The 19,973-nt window shown below is 43.8% G+C and overlaps 1 protein-coding gene across 2 annotated transcripts in view; it reads left to right on the top strand.

Annotated features, from left to right (window-relative positions):
- Window positions 1-13,484: 13,484 nt before the first annotated feature.
- Window positions 13,485-19,973, top strand: part of MTMR12 (myotubularin related protein 12) — a 66,149-nt gene continuing 59,660 nt past the window's right edge. For both annotated transcript variants that reach the window (XM_030331844.1, XM_030331826.1), the window contains exon 1: window positions 13,485-13,613. In XM_030331844.1, the coding sequence (XP_030187704.1) occupies window positions 13,533-13,613 (81 nt within the window). In that variant the 5' untranslated portion in view covers window positions 13,485-13,532. The remainder of the gene's footprint in view (window positions 13,614-19,973) is intronic.

Raw genomic sequence — 19,973 nt, forward strand, 5'->3', positions numbered from 1 at the left:
TACCTGATGAAATTAGATTGAAGAACCCTTAATGAGAGATTTATCAAATCATATCCAGCAATATATGTGAAGAATAATATACTACAACCAAGTGGAGTTTATCTTAGGAATGTAAAGTGGGCTCAATAAATGAAAATCAACATACAAATTTTACTACTAAAAGTATGAAACTACCATATCCCAGAATAAAATTTAAAGTCAAGGGGCACCTGGGTGGCTCAGTCAGTTGAGTGTCCGACTTTGGCTCATGCCATGATCTTACGGTTCATGGGTTTGAGCCCCACATCGGGCTCTGTGCTGACAGCTCAGAGCCTGGAGCCTGCTTTGGATTCTGTGTCTCCCTCTCTCTCTATCCCTCCTCAGCTTATGTGCATTCTCTTTCAAAAATAAATAAAACTTTAAAAATGTTAAAAAAAATAATAAAAATAAAGTCAAATAACTGGGGAAGCCATTACACCATAATATAACAGTTGGTATTAATAAAGATATTCAAATCATTTGTATCTGATTCCACTAAGAAAAGAATTGGACACAGGCATAAAGATTTGTTACCTAAATGGTCAAGAATTAAACAAATGGAACATGAATGTAGTGAACCATTGCATATAATGTTGTAGTTATGTACTCACTGGCATACCGAGATGTTCACAAATAATACATGTAAAACAAGTATCTGTGTAAGAGTCCACTATTGCCATACAAGCGTCTACATATGTATACACATCATAGAAAAAGTTCTAACTCAAAACTGTTAGCACTGGTTATCTCTGGGTTACAAGATCCTCAATGACTTCTTTAAGAGATGCAGATGATTTGACAATGAACATGGAATACTTTGGTAATAAATAATAAGATAAATTTCTGTTTGAAAGTGTAAATGAACAATATACATGAGTGGACAATTCTCAAAAAAAAATACAAATGGCTGATAACCATATGAAAACAAAATTTCAACCTTACTACTAAGAAAACACATGCAAATTATTTTTAAAAGGTCATAGACTTTTTGTCAGCCAGATTTACAAAGATTATAAAGATTGAAAATACTAATGTCTGAGCTAGTAATACCAAAAATTGCAAAGGCAAAGGCAAGGGTCACTCATTCAGTTGACATCTAAATTGTCTCTTTTTTTTTTTTTAATGCAAATAAACAGCTGAACTTCAAAGAATTTATCTTAAAGAATTAAATCTAATTAGTTTACAAACTGTGAGTTCAAATATATTGACTGAAACATTCTTAGCAAATGTGTAAGATTAAAAACAATTAAAATGTCCACGAGTATTTTATTGAAATACAGCTCAACCATCTAAATGGTATCATAGACCAAAGATTCTAAAGAGGAGTGCCCCTCAAAAATCACTGCTTGTTCAACCTGTTACTCATGACTTGGTGTTAGCTCCCTCAGGAATCTTAGTTCAGGAAAAAAGTTGAAAATAACTATGCAGGGGCGCCTGGATGGCTCAGTCGGTTAACCAAGTCTTGATTTTGACTCAGGTCGTGGTCTCATAGTTTGTGGGATCAAGCCCTGTGTCAGACTCTGTGCTGACAGTGCAGAGCCTGCTTGGGATTCTCTATCTCCTCCCTCTGGCCCTCCCCTTCTCGAGCTCCCTCTCTCTCTCTCAAAATAAATAAACTTAAAAAAAAAAAAAGAAAAGAAAAGAACTATGCATAATAATAATAATACACGAATAAATTTACTTTATAATGTTTAATGAAAAAAATCAGATCACAAAGCCATGTGCAAAGTATTATCCCTTTTTATTTTAATAGATAAGCGTATATAAAGACCGTTCTTTCTCCAAATCTTTACAGTGGTTACCTCTTGTGTAGTATGATTATGGTTTGTTCAGTTTGGGACTTTTTTTTTAAAAATTTTTTTTTTTTCAACGCTTATTTATTTTGGGGACAGAGAGAGACAGAGCATGAACAGGGGAGGGGCAGAGAGAGAGGGAGACACAGAATCGGAAACAGGCTCCAGGCTCTGAGCCATCAGCCCAGAGCCCGACGCGGGGCTCGAACTCACGGACCGCGAGATTGTGACCTGGCTGAAGTCGGACGCTTAACCGACTGCGCCACCCAGGCGCCCCCAGTTTGGGACTTTTATTTCTACCTGATTATGAGATTTTCTTGTTTCTATGTTTATATAATAAATTTTATTACATAATAATAAGTGATCACCTGATAATTCTTAATTACCACATCATTCTTTAAAAAGAAAAAAAATGGTGTAAAAAGTCTTCACTAGCTCCACATACCTAAGGATAAATTACAAAATCCTTAGCCTAGCATCCAGGGCCCCCTAAACTACAGCTCCAGCCTGTCCTTCCAGTGCCATCTCCCACCACTGCCTGTACTGGAACCAGCAGTGTGATGCCAGGGCAAATCCCCAGCTGTTGCCTCTGCCCTTGGTGCACACACATCCTGTCCCCTCTGAGGTCAGCCTTATAGGCCGATGTGGGTGCTCCTTTTCTTACAGAGCCTTTCCTTTGGGGATGGGGAGGGTGTGGCCCTGGCACACAAGGAGCCCAGGAAAAAAGTAGAGTAGAAAAGCTTTCTAAAATGAATCCAGGGGCGTCTGGGTGACTCAGTTGGTTAAGCGTCTGACTCTGGGGCTCAGGTCATGATCTCACGGTTTGGTGAATTCGAGCCCCGCATGGGGCTGTGTGCTGATGGTGTGGCGCCTGCTTGGGATTCTCTCTCTCCCTCCCTCCCTCTCTCTCTCTGCCCTTCCTCTACTCACGCTGTCACTGGCTCTCTCAAAATAAATAAATAAACTTAAAAAATTAAAAAGGAAAAATAAAGATGAATCTGGATCGGTGTGAGGGTTCGGCGGGGGAAGGGGTGTGCCTGGATGGCTCAATCAGGGGAGCCTGTGATTCTTGATCTTGGAGTTGTGCGTCTGAGCCCCAAGCTGGGTGTAGAGGTTACTTAAAAAGGAAATAAAGAAATAAAAGGAAAAAAATGAATCGCTTATTTCTCTAATCTTGTGTGGTTTCAGATTAAGTTTCTCTTAGTATTTTCTCTTCAGCTAATGTTGTCTCACATGATGTGGGAGAACGCACTGATTCTCCCCTCCTCCCCCCACCACCTCTCTGGGCCCCCAGTTTCAGCTGAGCCACAGAATTTCTTTTTGGATTTCTTAAACCTGTGTAAGATATTTGCAAAGGCTGAAATTGTCTTGCCTGGTGCTTTGCTTGGCTGCCCCGAGACTCTGTTCCAGAGACCAGGTGAATGAATGGTGAATAGACCCCAGTGTCCTGCAGGGAAATAGGGAAATGGGGAAATGGCCACCCATTAACTGTGCTCAAGCAGAAAAATGACTCTAAAAAATATTGAGATGTTTCTTTGCAGTCATTTCTATCCCTTGCATTCTCTCTCTCTTTTTTTTTTTTTTTTTTGCCTTTGGACAAAAAAGGATATTTAAAAAACAATTTTGATTACATTTTCACTTTGGGACAGATAACTATTTCAGATATAAAACAGTGGGCCTTTCACAACCTCTATGTTCTTTTACAACCACCTGAACAATGAGCCTTTCAGGTTTTCAGTGAGCAGGAATGGGTCAGCCAATCTCAAAACAGGCTTGACTGCACTTTCAACAAAGATCACATACCCCGGCAGGGAGGGAGGGGCAGCCTGTTTGTATTTGAAAAGGTTCTCCTGGCCCTTGTGACACCAACAGCTTCCTTCTGCCCTCTAAGATGATTAGGCTGCAAAAACCGGTGGCACTCCTCCGTGGAGAAGAGGTGCCCACCCCCACTTCTTCCAGTTTCAAACCAGGTGCAGCCCTGAACAAAACTGGAAAGGAAGAGAAGATTCTTTCAGTGCCGTCTTCCTGCAAATTAGAGACTAAACACCCTGGGTGTCAGGTCCCTCAATGTTTCCCAACCACCTCTGGAGTACCAGGACTTCTAAGATCTAAACGTGGTGCTTTGGGGTGCCCTAGTGGCTCAGTCGGTTGAGCACCCCTCTCTTGATTTCGGCTCAGTTCATGATCCCCGGATAGTGGGGCCGAGCCCTGTGTCGGGCTCCATGCTGAATGTCAAGCCTGCTTGATATTCTCTGTCTCCATCTGTCCTTCTCCCCTGCTCATGCTCTCTCTCTCTCTTAAAAAAAAAATTAAATTTAACAAATGAACATAATGTTTTGATTTCAATTAAAATTTGGAGGAATAATACATTATTTTTATTTTGTGATACATTCTCCACATGATTGTATGACATGTGAAGCATGAAGTTGTGTCAATTTTAATAATTTGAGATATCGGGGAACCTGGGTGACTCGGTCAGTTAAGTAAGTGTCCAACGTCAGCTTAGGTCATGATCTCACATTCCGTGGGCTCCAGCCCCGAATCAGGCTCTGTGCTAACAGCTCAGAGTCTGGAGCCTGCTTTATTCTGTATCTCCTTCTCTCTCTGCCCCTCCCCCCCACCACCACCACTCTGTCTCTCTCTTTCAAAAATAAATAAACATTAAAAATGTTTTAAAATAATAATAATTTGAGACATCAACAAACTTTTCTCATTCCTCTCCTGGAGATCATCTCTGAATCAGATGCCAGATCTTGACTTCTATCATCCTGGGACGAGTCAAGAGAAATCTGAAATGGAAAGCCAACCAAAATAGCAGTTTTTTTCTGTCTGCTGCTTCCTCCTGCCCCCTCCTCCCCATGCCCGTGTCCCCCGCCCCTACCTGGGGCTCTGAGCTGGGCAGAGAGCTAACCTGGGAGAGAAAGAGCAGAGTGAGAAGCAGGTGGTGTCTGTGCACTAACCCTGCTCCCCAGTTACCCCATCACTTAGGAAAGCTGAGAGAGGGGAAAAGGGAGCCTGGGGGTGCGAGCCTGAGCCTGGCACCCCCAGAGGGGACTTGGAGTATGTGGTGGCCCTGCTGACAGTCTCTCCTCCCCTGCCTCCAGGCAGAGCGTGGTTGAAATTGTGGTGGCCTTTCCAGGTGCTGGAGACCTTGCAAAGCCCCTTGACACTTCTGTGTCTCCCAAGGGCTTTGGAAATGATCCACAGTATTCAGTGGCCCTCAAGTGAGACATAGAAAGTAATTAGGAAAGAGGGCTGAGTGCCTCACAGAGGAAACGGGGACATGCCATGTCAGCCAGCTGCACAGGGGCAGGACGGAGAGATCGCAGGCCGAGTCTGCACCCTCTGAACCCAGCAGCTTCCCTGCCCAGGAACACACAGCACCAGCAATGGGACAGAGGCAGGGAGGCCAACAACCTGTCCTGGCCCCTGCCCCTGCCCCACCCCAGGCCTGGCTGGGGCTTTGTGTACCTTACAGCCTTTAAAATTCAACCCAGAGAGTAGGAGAAGGGAGCTGGGAAATGGATTGCGAATGGCTTAGAAGACTTGAAGTGACAAAGATAAAGCTCAGAAGTAACCAGAATTAGTTGCCTGCGTTAGACCCCTCTCTCTGGCCTAGAACTCACGTTCGGAAAGAAGATTGTGTTACAGAAATAAGTCTCAGGGTGGCCCTGATCAGCGTGATCTCCGGCCAGTCATTTTACTTCTGTCCGCCTTGTGACATCCCCACCCCCCCCACCCCCCACTCCTCAAAACTAAGGGGGTGGCCTAGCCACTGACTCAAGCAGGCTTTCTCCTGCAGGCTGCCTGTGCCTGTGTGCACAGAGGGCGCCAGAGGACGCTTGTGTGCCCAGAGGACAGAGAAGGAATGGGCCCAGCCTCCTCCTCCTTTATCATCTTTCTTGATCGCCTGCGGAGCTGAGGAGATTCCCCAGCCCGTGCTGAGAATACAGGAAGTGAAGCATTCCTATGAAGCCTATTCTTTTTTTATTATAATTTTTAAAATTTAAATTCTACTTAGTTAATATACAGTGCAACATTGGTTTCAGGAGTAGAATTCAGGGAAGCCTCGGTGGCTTAGTCAATTAAGTGTCACACCCTTGATTTCAGCTCAGGTCATGATCTCATGGTTTATAAATTCCAGGGCTCTGTGCTGGCATTGAGGAGTCTGCTTGGAATTCTCCCTCTCTCTCTCTCTCTCTCTCTCTCTCTCATTCTCTCCCCTGCCCTCAAAATAAATAAACGTTAAAAAAAGGAGTAAAATTCAGGGATTTGTCACTTACATACGATACCCAGTGCTCATCATAATGAGTGTCCTCCTTAATACCCTTCACCCATCTAGCCCATCCCCACACACCTCCCTCTAGCAACCCTCACTGTGTTCTCCACCTTTAAGAGTCTCTTGTGGTTTGTTTCTCTCCTCTTCCCCCCAACCCCTCCTGTCCCATGTGTTATCTGTTTTGTCTATGAAACCTATTCTAAGCCTAAATGGCATAAGCAAAGAAGCAATTACCATCTGTAAAAGAAAAAATTGTCTTTATTTTTTTATTTTCGTTTGCAAAAACAGGTACTAATGTGGGTCTTTTGTAAAGGCAGAGTAGTGTAACAACACAAACTTTTGGATAGTGGGGGAAATCTGTACCTTCCATTCACCACTTTTTAGATAGTCCTGTAGAGGGCACAGTTTCCTTGTCCCAGAGGCTTCCAGGGTTCAGGAATGTCAGTGACTCCAGCAGGTTCTGAAGGCTTTCCATCAATCTGATAATCTCTTCAAAGCACCAAGGATAGTGCTTTAGGAACTATCTAGAAGCACAGGGGTGTCTCCTATGACCGTGAGAAGCTCCAGGCATAGCTGTAGGAAAGAAGACAAAGGTGAGGCCCTTTTGCAGTGATTCCAAGACATATGCAAGTTCATGGACCAATGCAGCATACAGATCCTGGTTGCTTAGGGATTCAGAAGAGCTCTACCCTGGTTCCGACAGTCTCCAAGGAAGATGTCAAAGAGGTGGTAACATTGAGGTCAGACCATGATGGATGGATCGATTTGGGAACTACCATGGAGACAGAAAATGGCAATGCCTTATAAAAAGCTCTTGCTTTTATTTTTTGTAAGTTTATTTATTTATTTTGAGAGAGATAGGGTATATGCGTGCACTTGGGGGAGGGGCAGAAAGATAGAGAGAGACAGACAGACAGACAGAGAGACAGAGAGAGAGACAGAGAGAATCCCAATCAGGCTCACTGTCAGTGCAGAGCCCTACTTGGGGCTCAATTTCACGAACCGGGAGATCGTGACCTGAACTGAAATCAAGAGTCAGATGCTTAACCGACTGAGCTACCCAAGTGCCCAAGTCTCTTGCTTTTAAATTAAAATCCAACGTATGTATTTTAATTGTTCACTTTATTTATTTATTATTTATTTATTTATAATTTTTTTTAACGTTTATTCATTTTTGAGAGACAGAGCATGCACGAGAGGGGAAGGAGCAGAGAGAGAGGGAGACACAGAATCCGAAGCAGGCTCCACGCTCTGAGCTGTCAGCACAGAGCCCAACTCAGGGCTTCAACTCTGACCGTGACCTGAGCTGAAGTCAGACGCCCAACCAACTGAGCCACCCAGGCGCCCCTATTGTTCACTTTAAAATAGCTAATTTTGGGGCCCTGGGTGGCTCAGTCAGTTAAGCATCCGACTTTAGCTCAGGTCAGAGCCTGGAGCCTGCTTTGGATTCTGTGTTTCTCTCCCTGCCCCTCCCCTGCTTGTGCTTGCTCTCTCTCTCTCTCTCTCTCTCTCTCTCTCTCTCTCTCTCAAAATAAATAAATAAACATAACAAAATAAAATGGCTAATTTTATGTTATCTGACTTTCATCTCAATTAAAAAAAGTCTATGGGAGATAACTGTTTCTGTGCGTGTGTAATTTTAAATTAATTTGTTGTTGAGCTAGGTAATAATTCTGATAGTTTAAAATCCAGAGGTATAAAAGAAAGTACAGTGAAACTTTTCTTTCTATCTTTCTTCCAAACACCTAGTTCCCCCTCTAAAAGCAACTAGTGTCATATTTCCCCTTTGTATCTATCCAAAGGTGTTCTATGAAAATATAAGGATCTATGTATCCTAGTCTTTATTTCCACTCTGTTTTACACAAATGGTAGCCTACTCTGCCTGCTGTTGTGCATCCCGCTTTAATCACTGACTGTGCTGTGTCCGTCACACCTTATGTATCAACATTCTAAACACTTTATATTCATTAACTTATTTAATCCTCACAACAATCCTATGAAGTAGATGCCATTAGAATCCTCATAACCCTCATTTTAAATATTTTTAAAAGTTTGTTTGTTTACTTAGTCATCTCTAAACCCAACATGGGGCTCAAACTTCTGACCCAGAGATCAAGAATTGCATGCTCTTCTGATTAGCCAGCCAGGTGCCCCCAGTAACTCTCATTTTATAGGTGAGAAAATTGAGACTAAGAAGATAAATGGCTAGTTAAAAGTCACACACATAATAATTGTTGGAGCCAGGACTTGAACCCAAGCAGCCTAACTCCAGAATATTTGCTTTTTAACCACTAAACTTCACAGCCTCTACCTAAAAATTTTCTCATTCTTTATTACAGTTGCATAGTATCCTGCTCTATGGCTGTACCATAATTTATTCAAACAATCCCTACTGATGAACATTTAGACTTGTCCAAACTTCTGTTGTTTTAAAGTTGCTACAGTGAGTAGGCTTGGATACATGGCATTTCACACATGTATAAGTGTATCTGTAGGATCTTTCAGAAGTGAAATTATTGATACAGTTTTTGATGGATATTGCAAAGTTGCCCTCTCTCTTGCCCCATCAATTACTCCATCCTCCCCACCCCACCAGTAATGCATGAGAATCTCTGTTTCCTATCTTCACTGAGGGCTCACTTAATATTGTGGCATCCGATTCATGGTTATTAGCTAGTTATAAAGGAGTCTATCTCTACTCTAGAGAACTTCTAGTCTTATTGGGAGAGTCTGGGAGACAAGTCACAGTGAACCATCAGTAAATCTTTATTTAATGAAAAACGAATCAGGCCATTAACTTGTGTTTTGAAGAAGATAGAATATAGATCATAGAGTAGGCTCATCAAGAACCCCTAACATGTGACCATCTTAAGTTGGATGTTTTATAGGGGGAAAAATTACCAGAAAAGTCTTTGTTTACAATTCTGAGTCTGCCTAGCAGGCTGTCATATTGTAGTACCAGAAGATTGAGAACAATCCAAATATTAAAAAAACTTCTTTTTTTTTAATGTTTATTCATTTATGAGAGAGAGACAGACAGAGTGCAAGCTGGGGAGGGGCAGAGAGAGAGGGAGACACAGAATCCAAAGCAGGCTCCAGGCTCTGAACTGTCAGCACAGAGTCTGATGTGGGGCTGGAACTCACAAACTATGAAATCATGACCTGAGCCGAAGTCGGACATTTAACCAACAGAGCCACTCAGGTACCCCCAGAGAACAATGCAAATGCTTCCTTCTTTAAAAAAAATTTTTTTGGGGGGGCCTGGGTGGCTCAGTCGGTTAAGCGTCCGACTTCAGCTCAGGTCACGATCTCGCGTTCCGCGAGTTCGAGCCCCGCGTCGGGCTCTGGGCTGATGGCTTGGAGCCTGGAGCCTGCTTCGGATTCTGTGTCTCCCTCTCTCTCTGCCCCTCCCCCATTCATGCTCTGTCTCTCTCTGTCTCAAAAATAAATAAACGTAAAAAAAATTAAAAAAAATTTTTTTTATGATTTTATTTTATTTTTGAGAGAGAGACACAGTGAGAGCAGGGGAGGGGCAGAGAGAGATGGAGACAGAATCCGAAGCAGACTCCAGGCTCTGAGCTGTCAACGCAGAGCCCAATGTGGGGCTCGAACTCACAGACTACAAGATCATGACCTGAGTCAAAGTCAGACGCCCAACTGCCTGAGCCACCCAGGTGCCCCCAAATGCTTCTTAATCCAGGTCCATTACTCACCATCCTCAGAAGAAGGTTGAAAGAGCCCTGGCTATAGCAAGAGGCTAAAGAATTTTCTTTTTCCCGTGAAAGAAGAGGGTATATCTTCAGATCCAGACCATTTGCTAAAGTTGAAATTTGGCAAGTGGCCATTAAATGACATGTGCATCTTAGTCTTTGAATATATATATATTACATATGATATATGTAACATATGTTAATATAGTATATTACATGTAATATATCATATATAACATATATAATCATATGTATATTACATGTCATATGTATACCATATATTACATGTATAACACATTACATGTAATACATCATATGTAACATATCATATATATACATATATATTATATATATATATATATACACACATACATACATTATTTATTGATTTTAAATTCAGACCCTAGTTTAAATTTGGCCTAGTATCTAAGTGATTTAAAAGTGGAGGTTCTAATCTGGATGCCAAAGTTCAAACTCTTGCTTCCTCCACTTAGTAATCAATTGCTGCCCGGGATGCTTTTCATCTGATAATATTTCACTCACTCAGGTGCAAATATTGGTAGAGTTCCTACTACATGCCTGGCACCAGATAAAGATGAATAACACACACAAATAGGCTGCTTCAAGTGACTCCAAAGAGGAGGAAATGCAAATGTGGCTAGGCTTAACTATTTACCAAAGGAAACCATTTTCTCTCCATTTTGGAACATGCTGTCAGTTTCACTTGTCTGTGGGAAGCACTGCCTTTGGTCTGGCACTTGTTTTCATGTGAGCTAAGATTTGTTCCTATTTATAATTCTCCGAGAAAGCTTAGGGCAGTATTAGGAGAAAAGAGTGACTTTAAACTATTGTGTGTAAATTAAACTATTTCAAGGTCTAAGGGCTTCCATCTGTGTTTATTAATAGATGGAGAATTATTTGACCTCAGCATGACAGGAATTTTTCAATCAGCTGAGAGAGACTCTCCCAAGGAGATCTGACCCACACCCTAAAGATTAAGTAAAAATATGCTCATAGCTGGAGAACCTTAAGAGCAAGATGGAAACAGATGTTAGTTTATTCTCCATCTTTATTCCCTTACTGCTCCTTAAAGAAAACATGTTTTGTTTTTTCATTTGTTTGTTTATTTTTGGTTTTTTCTGCAGAAAGGCCTTTGCTGGGCACACAGGGGCGAGTCTAATGTCAGGGTGATGGGACAGGGCACATCCTGCAGAAAAGCAGGGGTGGCATCCCTGCCCAGGGGCAGCCTGAATGCACTAAGGGCTGGCCCTTCAGACAGGCTCAGGGGAGGTACGCCCACAAGGGCTTCAGGCCCCTCCGTCATGGAGATGCCATCCTGACATGGGGAACATGGGTCCTTGCTCTCATGGCTGCCTTGGCTGCTCTCAGGGAGTACTGTGAGGTGGGATAGAGGGCCCATCAGGAAGGAGACAGGCTACATGATGGAGAGGAGGGAGATTGGGCTGTGTGGTAGGCCCAGAAACTTCTGGGCACTTCAGTCGTGATATCTGGAAGCAATGGGAGATGCTGGCCCCAAGATTGAGGTCCAGGTCAGAGCAGAACAGTTGGATCTAGAGCTGGTTTTAACTTGGGCTCTGCTGAAAGTGAATGGTTATCATTGGAACAGAGAACTGAAGAGAAAGGGGAGTTAGTCTCCAGCATTCTCCGTAGCACACAGCTCTGGGCACACATGTGGTACACATTCCCCATATTCACACAGATAGATGCAGGTGGCTGTACACTTATGTACACACATGGTCATACACACCAGAAGGCACGTGTGCAGACACCCACATGCACAAGTACAGATATAATTGTAGGAAAGCATGGGTTCTTAATGGGGCACCTGGCTGGCTCAGTCAGTGGAACATGTGACTCTCGATCTCAGGGTTGTGAGTTTGAACCCCACATTGGGTGTGGATCCTACCTCTAAGGGCCAGCCTTATGTGACTGCACTAGTTGGATGTCCAAGAAGCCAGCCCTGGCCACAGGTGTCCAAGCTAAATATGCTATAGTGGAAGACTGTGGAAATCCAAACTGCTCTGAAAAGCAAGAAAGTAAAAATTTGCTCAGACTGTCATTTCACTTTGAAAGTAAAGATTGTTGTGAAGTTTAAGTGATGTTTTAGTCTGAACAAATAACTTCATTCCTCAACACCTCTCTACAGAGTGTCTTTATGAAGCCTGACGTGGCCTTCTCAAATAGAATTGACGGCTTTCATCATGCTCCTTCCTAATTTGTGTAATTACAATGTTAAACATTTGGGCTTTGGAATCATACAAAGCTGGGTTCGAATCCTAGCTCTGTCAGTGACTAGTTGTGAGACCTGGGCAAATTACTTGCATCTAGTTTCTCACCTGAAAACCAGGATAATGCTATTCATCTGTGGCCCCAGGGCCGCTATACTTGTTAGGCTTAATAATGGCAGTCCAGCTGGAAATGAGGCTACAGGACTTGTCCTGAAACTATGTTTGCAAAACTAAGCACATTCACTTTCACTTAGATTTTTGGTTTATTTGGAGTGGCTTTGGGAAGCATGCTTATGGAGATGAAGAGGGCAAAAAGCATTAGTCACAGTGCCTGACACTGAAAAAATTAACTGCCAATATTTACTAGCTTTTCATACTAAATTTCTTGACAGCGGGGCCCTGTTTTATTCACTTGTGTCTAGCATAATGCTTAGCACCAAATGTGAAATGAAAATGGATTTTCTTTGCAATTTGCACTAAAAATGAGGATTTTATCGATAACTTGGGAGAGTGGATAAAATAAGTCTCTTAAGGACTTTTGTATTGTTAGAAACACAAAGAAACAGGGGCGCCTGGGTGACTCAGTTGGTTAAGCGGTGGACTTGGGCTCAGGCCATGATCTCATGGTTTGTGAGTTTGAGCCCCGGCTCTCTGCTGTCAGCCCAGAGCCTGCTTGAGATCCTCTGTCTCCCTCTCTCTGTGCCTCTCTCCCACTCACACTCTCTCTCTCTCAAAAATAAATGAATATTAAAAAAAGAGACACAAACAAAAACAAGTGGAAAAATGAGGTTGACAAGGCCTTTTATGATGAAACATTCAAACCTATTCCTAAGTGCCTGTTAACACTTGAATTGTCTCATCTTTGTCTACATTCAAAGTAATAAACCTGGACGTCATCGATGTGTATCTGGAACTCATACGGGGGATTTCGATACACCACACTTTTGGAAGTTTTACACCAAGACGGCAAGCAAGAAGAGAACGAAGGCAAAGAACAACTGCTCTCAACTTAGTGACCGTAGGATCATTGGACGACAGCGACATTCTTGCTATCCAATCGCCGGGGAGTCCGGAGAGAACGCTCTCTGGATTGGTCTGAGGAAACATCTCTCCAGGTTCATTCAAGAAGTAGCTTGGCGTGGGGCTCCGGCCGGTAGTGCCTTCTGGCCAATCACAGAACGCATGAGGCGGGTTCTGCCGGAGTGGAGCCTATCTCTGAAGGCGAATCTGCGCCCGACAGACCCGCCCGCCGCGAGCGGAGGGGGCGTGGTCTCCGGCTGCGGGTTCCCGACTCCCTGGGCTCGCGCGCGGAGTGGGCGGGGCGAGCGGTGTCAGCGGCGGAGCCGGATGCGGGCGTCGCCGGGGCCGCAGCGGCCCTGGGGATGGGCGGAGCCCCAGCCGCCAGTGCTGGTGGCCGCCGCCGCTGCCGGAGCCCGAGCGGCCGCCTCTGCTCCCGCGCGTCGCTGCTTCCTAGGGCGGCGGTATGCTGGGGAAAGGGGTAGTCGGCGGTGGCGGCGGCACCAAGGCGCCCAAGCCCTCCTTCGTGTCGTACGTGCGCCCAGAGGTGAGGGGGCTCCGCGCGGGCGGGGCGTCAGACTGGAGCTGCCGGGGCTAGGGGCGCCGGGAGCCCCCTCCCCGCTGCGGGGGAGGGCCGCGGGCGCTTCCTGTGCGGGTGCGGGAGGAGAGCCGGGCGGGGTGAGGCCCTCGGGGGCGCGCTGAGATCTGTCGCCGGCTGAGGTGGGGACCTCCGGCGCGGGCCGGCAGGTGCCGGAGCGCAGGGCCCGGTCGCTGGCGACCAGGTGAAAGGGCCTGAGCCGGGAAGGTGCTGCGGCCCGGGACCCCCCTGCCTACCTTGGCGAGGAGCTGGGGTTCTGGGCACCGCGCGGGAGGGGAAGGGCTGGACGCTCCGGGCTCCCGTGGGGACCTACCCGGAGCCCGCCGTCTGGGTGGGTCTGCCCTTGGAATTTCTCAGTTGAGTCTTCAGAGCTGCCTGCTTCTAAGAGGGCTGTTTGATGCCGCCGGCAGGATACCGTGCACTGCCTCCCGCCTCCCATCTGCAAGCAGCACAGTTCTTTCCCTTGTGAATTCCCCTCTGTCATTTCTTCCCCCTTTCATCTCACCCCCACTTGCTTTCCTCCTGGAGTTTTACTCTTAAGTTCATTCATTCATAAAATATTTTTTGACCTCCTGCACTATTCTGAACAAAACAGATCTCGGCTCTCCTGGAGCGTATTTGATGGAGATCAGAGTAAACAACAAATAGAATAAATATGAGTAAATTATATGGTTATATTAGAAGGTGAAAAGTATCATGGGAAAAAGAAAAGGCACCATTTTCCTCCATGTCACAGTGGCATTTGAGCAGACTTGAAGGATGTTGGGGTCTGAGGGAAGAGTAGTGCTAGTAGAGGGAATGGTCTGGAGTGTTGGAGGCTCATCAAGGAAGTCAGCCCTGAGGAAGCCTAGTAGGTGAGGGGGAAGAGTCCTAGGAAACCAGGTTAGAGAGGTTACAGCTTGTTGGCCATGCTGAGGACTTCTTGAGTTCCCAATCCAAATGCCTAATGAGATGTGTTCTCATTTTGGATTTCTGAAGGTTTTTCCTACTCCTCTGCCCAGCACTTTAATCAGCATGTGCACGAGCACTATCAAACCTCTGGTCTTCAGCTGTCTTCCTACCCCTGTAAAGCACAGGCAGGTGGGCTGTGGATGAGAGGTCTTGATCAAGGACTGCTTCCATAAAACCACCTGGGGCCTGAAGCCTTTGCACATGCATCTTCAAATTCACAATGTGTGTGTTTCCTCCAAATGGAGAATACTCTTGAAATGGGTCTTATTTTTAATCCTAATTGAAAATAAAAACCACTTCTTCCTTTGATGCTTGATGAAGGAGTCAGGGTCATCTTGAATTTTCAATAGGTTTCCCTCGTATCATGAGTAAGTAATGTTAGTTTCTCTTTGTGTCTTTTATGATTGATTTGATCTTTAACCTTTCCTCTTCAGTGAGATTGAACTACACATGGAAAGTCTGAAATGTGGCCAGAATTCAAGAATGTTCAGATTTTTCATCCACCAAGTGCACATGTTGTAGTTAGACATGTTTTCCCTCTTTGCCCACGGTGCCTGATATATTTCCTTTGAGGGGTAATTAGGGAAGGGGAGTTGTTCAGCCCCCAAATGGTCACATTTTTCAGATCCTTCTAGTTGGCAGTTTTGTTTTCTTGCTATAAAATAATGCTGTGTAGATACTATGTTTCTTTGTTGTAATCTGTCTCTAAAAAATTTTTTTTAACAGAGGGAAGGGCTCTGACCTAAATTGCTTATGGTTTTTAAAAGATAAAGGTATGAGGGAGTGAGAAACCAATTTGTTTTTTAAGTGTATAGCTTTTGCTAGATATCCTATTATTGGAAATTCATGTGAGCAGCGTTGAGGCATAGCTTATGTACCTCTGAAAGTACTGAACCTGGTAACCTTCTGTTGGTTCACTCAGTAGGAGTCGTCCCTCACAACACTTTTCTGGACTGCCATTCTTTTTCTACTGCTTTCCTTCATATTGCCCTCATCTTTACTGCTTTGGTGTATGTCTTCCTATCACATTTCTTTGTATGCGGTTTGCTTTTGTTAGCTGGGAATTTGCAGGTTTCTTAGGCATCTTTTTGCTGGTAGGTCACTGAGCTGCCAGAACAATCTTCACACCTTATGATGTAATGATACCTGTGCCTGGTAATGAACTTGTTCTTGGCTGATTAGATCTTGGAAGGTTCAAGAGTGGCTTTCTTCAGTATGCTAAAGAGTCTGTCAAGAGTCAGCACTTTGTGCAAAAAACAGAAGTACTTAACTGGATAAAGTATTTGAAGATGATGCTTTTAAACATGATGGCTTATATGTTTTTTTGTGCTAAGATTGACATTGAACAGCCTAAAATGAAGGATAGTAGTTAGTTTCCACGTGGACCTCTGCCAGAGTTAACTTGGGTTCTTCTGTCATTGATTTTAAGTCAGTGAACGTGAATGTTAAAATCCTGAACTGTAGTTTAGGACCTTTGGTCATGTTTTGTAAACTCTGCCCGGAGAGTTATAAATCAGTAAAGCTTGTAAGTGGGAAGCCAGTGGCTCTGGAAATTGAGGTGAATAGGAGAGAGAGGACTGGATCATTCTTGGTGGTACCTGATGGCTGGTACCTAGAAACATCTCAGCATCAGTGCCCCAGCTGAGTCCCAGACAGACGGTGCAAAGGAAATTGTGCCTCTCTACAAGGGGATCCCGGGGTGCTGGTCTCCCCCTCAAAGAGGCATTTGGTTATGGTTTGGGAGCCAGATCCGCTTTTCTTGGTAAATAAAGGAGAAGCTGTAGTTCATTATAGAAAAATAATAAAAGATAGACAAAGAATTTTTTATTTAAAAAAAATTTTTAAATAACCTTTATTTATTTAAATAAATAATAATGAATATTCATTTTTGAGACAGAGAGAGACAGAGCATAAATGGGGGAAGGTCAGAGAGAGAGGGAGACACAGAATCTGAAACAGGCTCCAGGCTCTGAGCTGTCAGCACAGAGCCTGACGCGGGGCTCAAACTCACGGACCACGAGATCATGACCTGAGCTGGAGTCGGACGCCCAACCGACTGAGCCACCCAGGCGCCCCGACAAAAGAATTTTTTAAAGGAAAGTTATAAGCAACGTGGAGTGTACCCTGTCAGGTATGTGTGTAGGTGTCTGCATATGTCTTTTCCAAAGTGGGATTAATATTGCTAATCATATTATTTTGTAATCTGCCTTTTCACCAGAGATCTATATTGTAAATGTCTTTCCACGTCAGTTGTTAACCTATAATGTCATTTTCAATTAGACCCAATAGGATGCTTGGGTGACTCAGTTGGTTAAGTGTCCAACTTTGGCTTAGGTCATGATCTGCAGTTTGTGGGTTCGAGCCCTACGTCGGGCTCTGTGCTGACAGGCTGGAGCCTGCATCGGATTCTCTGTCTCCCTCTCTCTCTGCCCCTCCCCTGCTTGCACTCTGTCTCCCTCTCTCTCAAAAATAAATAAACATAAAAAAAAAAAATTAGACCCATTTTCCACAACAGAAATACTGTGATGGGGAGATGTTAGGTAGTACAAAGAGCCAAAAAAAAAAAAAAAAAAAAAAAAAAAAAAAAAAGGCAGAGTGATTTTTAATGGATTTCTACTTCATCACCTTCTCTGGTGCTGAGTATCAGTTCTGATTGTTCAGGACTGCCAGTTCTCTGGTCAGTTACCTTGAAATTGTAAGCACTGGTTTGGTAATTTATAGTGATTAGAAATGCTTATTGTCTGTGCCAGGAAGAAGCTGTAGTTAGAGGACCATTAGATGGTCCTAAGGGAAAGTTCTGATTTAGCAAGAGCCGGGTTCATTGTGATAAGGGAGTTGAATAACAGCTTCAGGGTGCTCCTGCGTTCTCTGAAACTAAGACCAAGAAGAATCCAGCTTTTAGAGTCTGTGTTACTTGTGTCCATATTTGTATGATTTTCCAAGTATGATTTAAATGGACTTTCTAGTAGAATTTAAGTCAGTGTTTGACTTGAATACACTAATAAGTTATCAGTTACTTACTTGTAACTCACAATCCTGAGATCAAGAGTCGCATGCTCTACCAACTGAGCCAGCCAGGTGCCCCCCATTTGTGGATTTTTAGATTTGGGAGAGAATTTAGAGATAATTTCCACCACTGTACTCTTCTTCTGTAACACAATGTGGAAGTGCGGCCTCGCAAGGTTAAATGTCCTGTCCACACCACAGAAGTATTTCAGACCAGAGAGAACTGTCTCCTGGAGCCAGTGGTGCCCATGGCTAAGCCAGGCCCCCGGGAGCTTAGGGAATACATAGACATGGGAAGAAAAAGCAAGAAAAGAAACAAAGCTTGAAGAAGGTTAAAAAAAAAAAAAAAAAATCCAGACTTAAGAGCCAATTTTATCTTCTCATTTAACCCTTAGGGAAAAGAATGCATTTGATTGCCTAATCTTCACTTACCGCCATATCTTTTCATGGAAAGAAGTGAACCTATCTATGATCTAGTGTTTTTCCAAGAGGTAATGGCCGGGCGGGGGGTATATATCAGAATAATAAAATGAATAATTACCAATATTTATTAGGCACTTCTGTGTCCCAGGAACTGTGCTTCTCTCATTTCATCCTTTCAACTGTCTTATGCAGTGGATACTATTCCCTCCGTTTTGTGTGTTTAGATGTGGAGAGAACCAGTGAAATTAGTACCTTGCTCACGGCCATAGCTGGCAAGGGGTGGTGCCAAGATTTAAACTCACGCAGTTTGACTCCAAGGCTGTTCTTCCGTACTTACATTTATGAACGCAGGGAGTATTATTAGTGAAACATGCCTGTAGTCATGATCGGCATTCACATGCTAAAATGCTTTCTCATTCGTGTTCTCTAGTAGCAGTTTTGTTCTTGGCTTTTGTTAGCTTGTCCACTAGGTGACTGTGAGTGGATACAAGGGCCCCTTGGAGATTCATTCAGCTGATATTTACTTAAAGCACCTGCAAGTACGAGGCATTGTTCTAGAGGTTGGGGATACAAAACAGATGAAATGATTGAGATTATTTTTGGTGAAACACTACTGTGCTGGACTACTGACTTTGATGAGTTGGGTGGATCCGTGGCTAGAAGAGATTGGCTTATCCTAAATCAGACTTCCTTGCTCAGTCCCAGCAATAAAAAATACCTTTAGGGGTGCCTGAGTGGCTCAGTTGTTTAAGCGTCTGACTCTTGATTTCAGCTCAGGTCAGGATCTCACGGTTCCTTGGATTGAATCCCAGAGTCAGGCTCTGGGGTGACAGCATGGAGCTTGCTTGGCATTCCCTCTCTCCCTCTTTCTCTGCCCCTCCCCGGCTTGTGTGTGTGCACTCTCTCTCTCTCTCTCAAAATAAATAAACTTAAAGATACACCTTTAAAAGCAAGTCTAGATCCATTCACTTTTCTTTTTTAAAGACTCTTAACTTTTTTGCATTCCAAACTAATTTTTTGATGACTGCAGAATTTTCTCCTTGAACTTAGAGGTCATTGACAGTGATATAAAGGACATCAAAAGTTCTTCCTAAAATGACCACTTTCTTAGCTGTGGCTTTTATAGTCTGATGATCTCTCCAAAGCTTCCGCTTTTTCTCTCCTGCATGTGCTTCCTGCGGCATCTCCCTGGATCCTTTCCAATACCATTCAACTTCTGCAGATGGAGCATCAAAAGATGTCATGAGGCTACGTCCGGCAACACTTCCTGCAGCTTGATCGAACAGCTGCCACACTGACAGCCTCTGTCTCAGAACCCGATGCTCTCCTGCACCCTACTTTCCTCTGTGATGGTGAAACCATCAAAATGTTGGCTACCATCACCAAATGTGATGGCTACCATCGAAATCTTAGGCTGAGGGTAACCCATACTAGAAATTTAAAGTTCTAGATTTTTCTCTGAGCATCTTCAACAAGATGTTTGACATTCTTGGAATAATTTCACATTAAACCATCCTGCATGACGGTGTTCTTAGAATTGGATTTTTTAAATCACCTTAAAAGATGTATACCTAGGGGCGCCTGGGTGGCGCAGTCGGTTAGGCGTCTGACTTCAGCCAGGTCACGATCTCGCGGTCCGGGAGTTCGAGCCCCGCGTCGGGCTCTGGGCTGATGGCTCAGAGCCTGGAGCCTGTTTCCTATTCTGTGTCTCCCTCTCTCTCTGCCCCTCCCCCGTTCATGCTCTGTCTCTCTCTGTCCCAAAAAAATAAATAAAACGTTGAAAAAAAAATAAAATAAAAAGATGTATACCTATTTTTATGATAAAGACAATATTAAAAAAAAGAAAAAAGAATGTAACAAAGTTGCAGACTTCCGAAGTTAGAAAAGTAAAATTACCATTAATTATGCTATCTTAACCAAAGCAGTTAT

Source organism: Lynx canadensis, chromosome A1 (assembly GCF_007474595.2).
Source record: "Lynx canadensis isolate LIC74 chromosome A1, mLynCan4.pri.v2, whole genome shotgun sequence".
NCBI lineage: Eukaryota > Metazoa > Chordata > Mammalia > Carnivora > Felidae > Lynx > Lynx canadensis.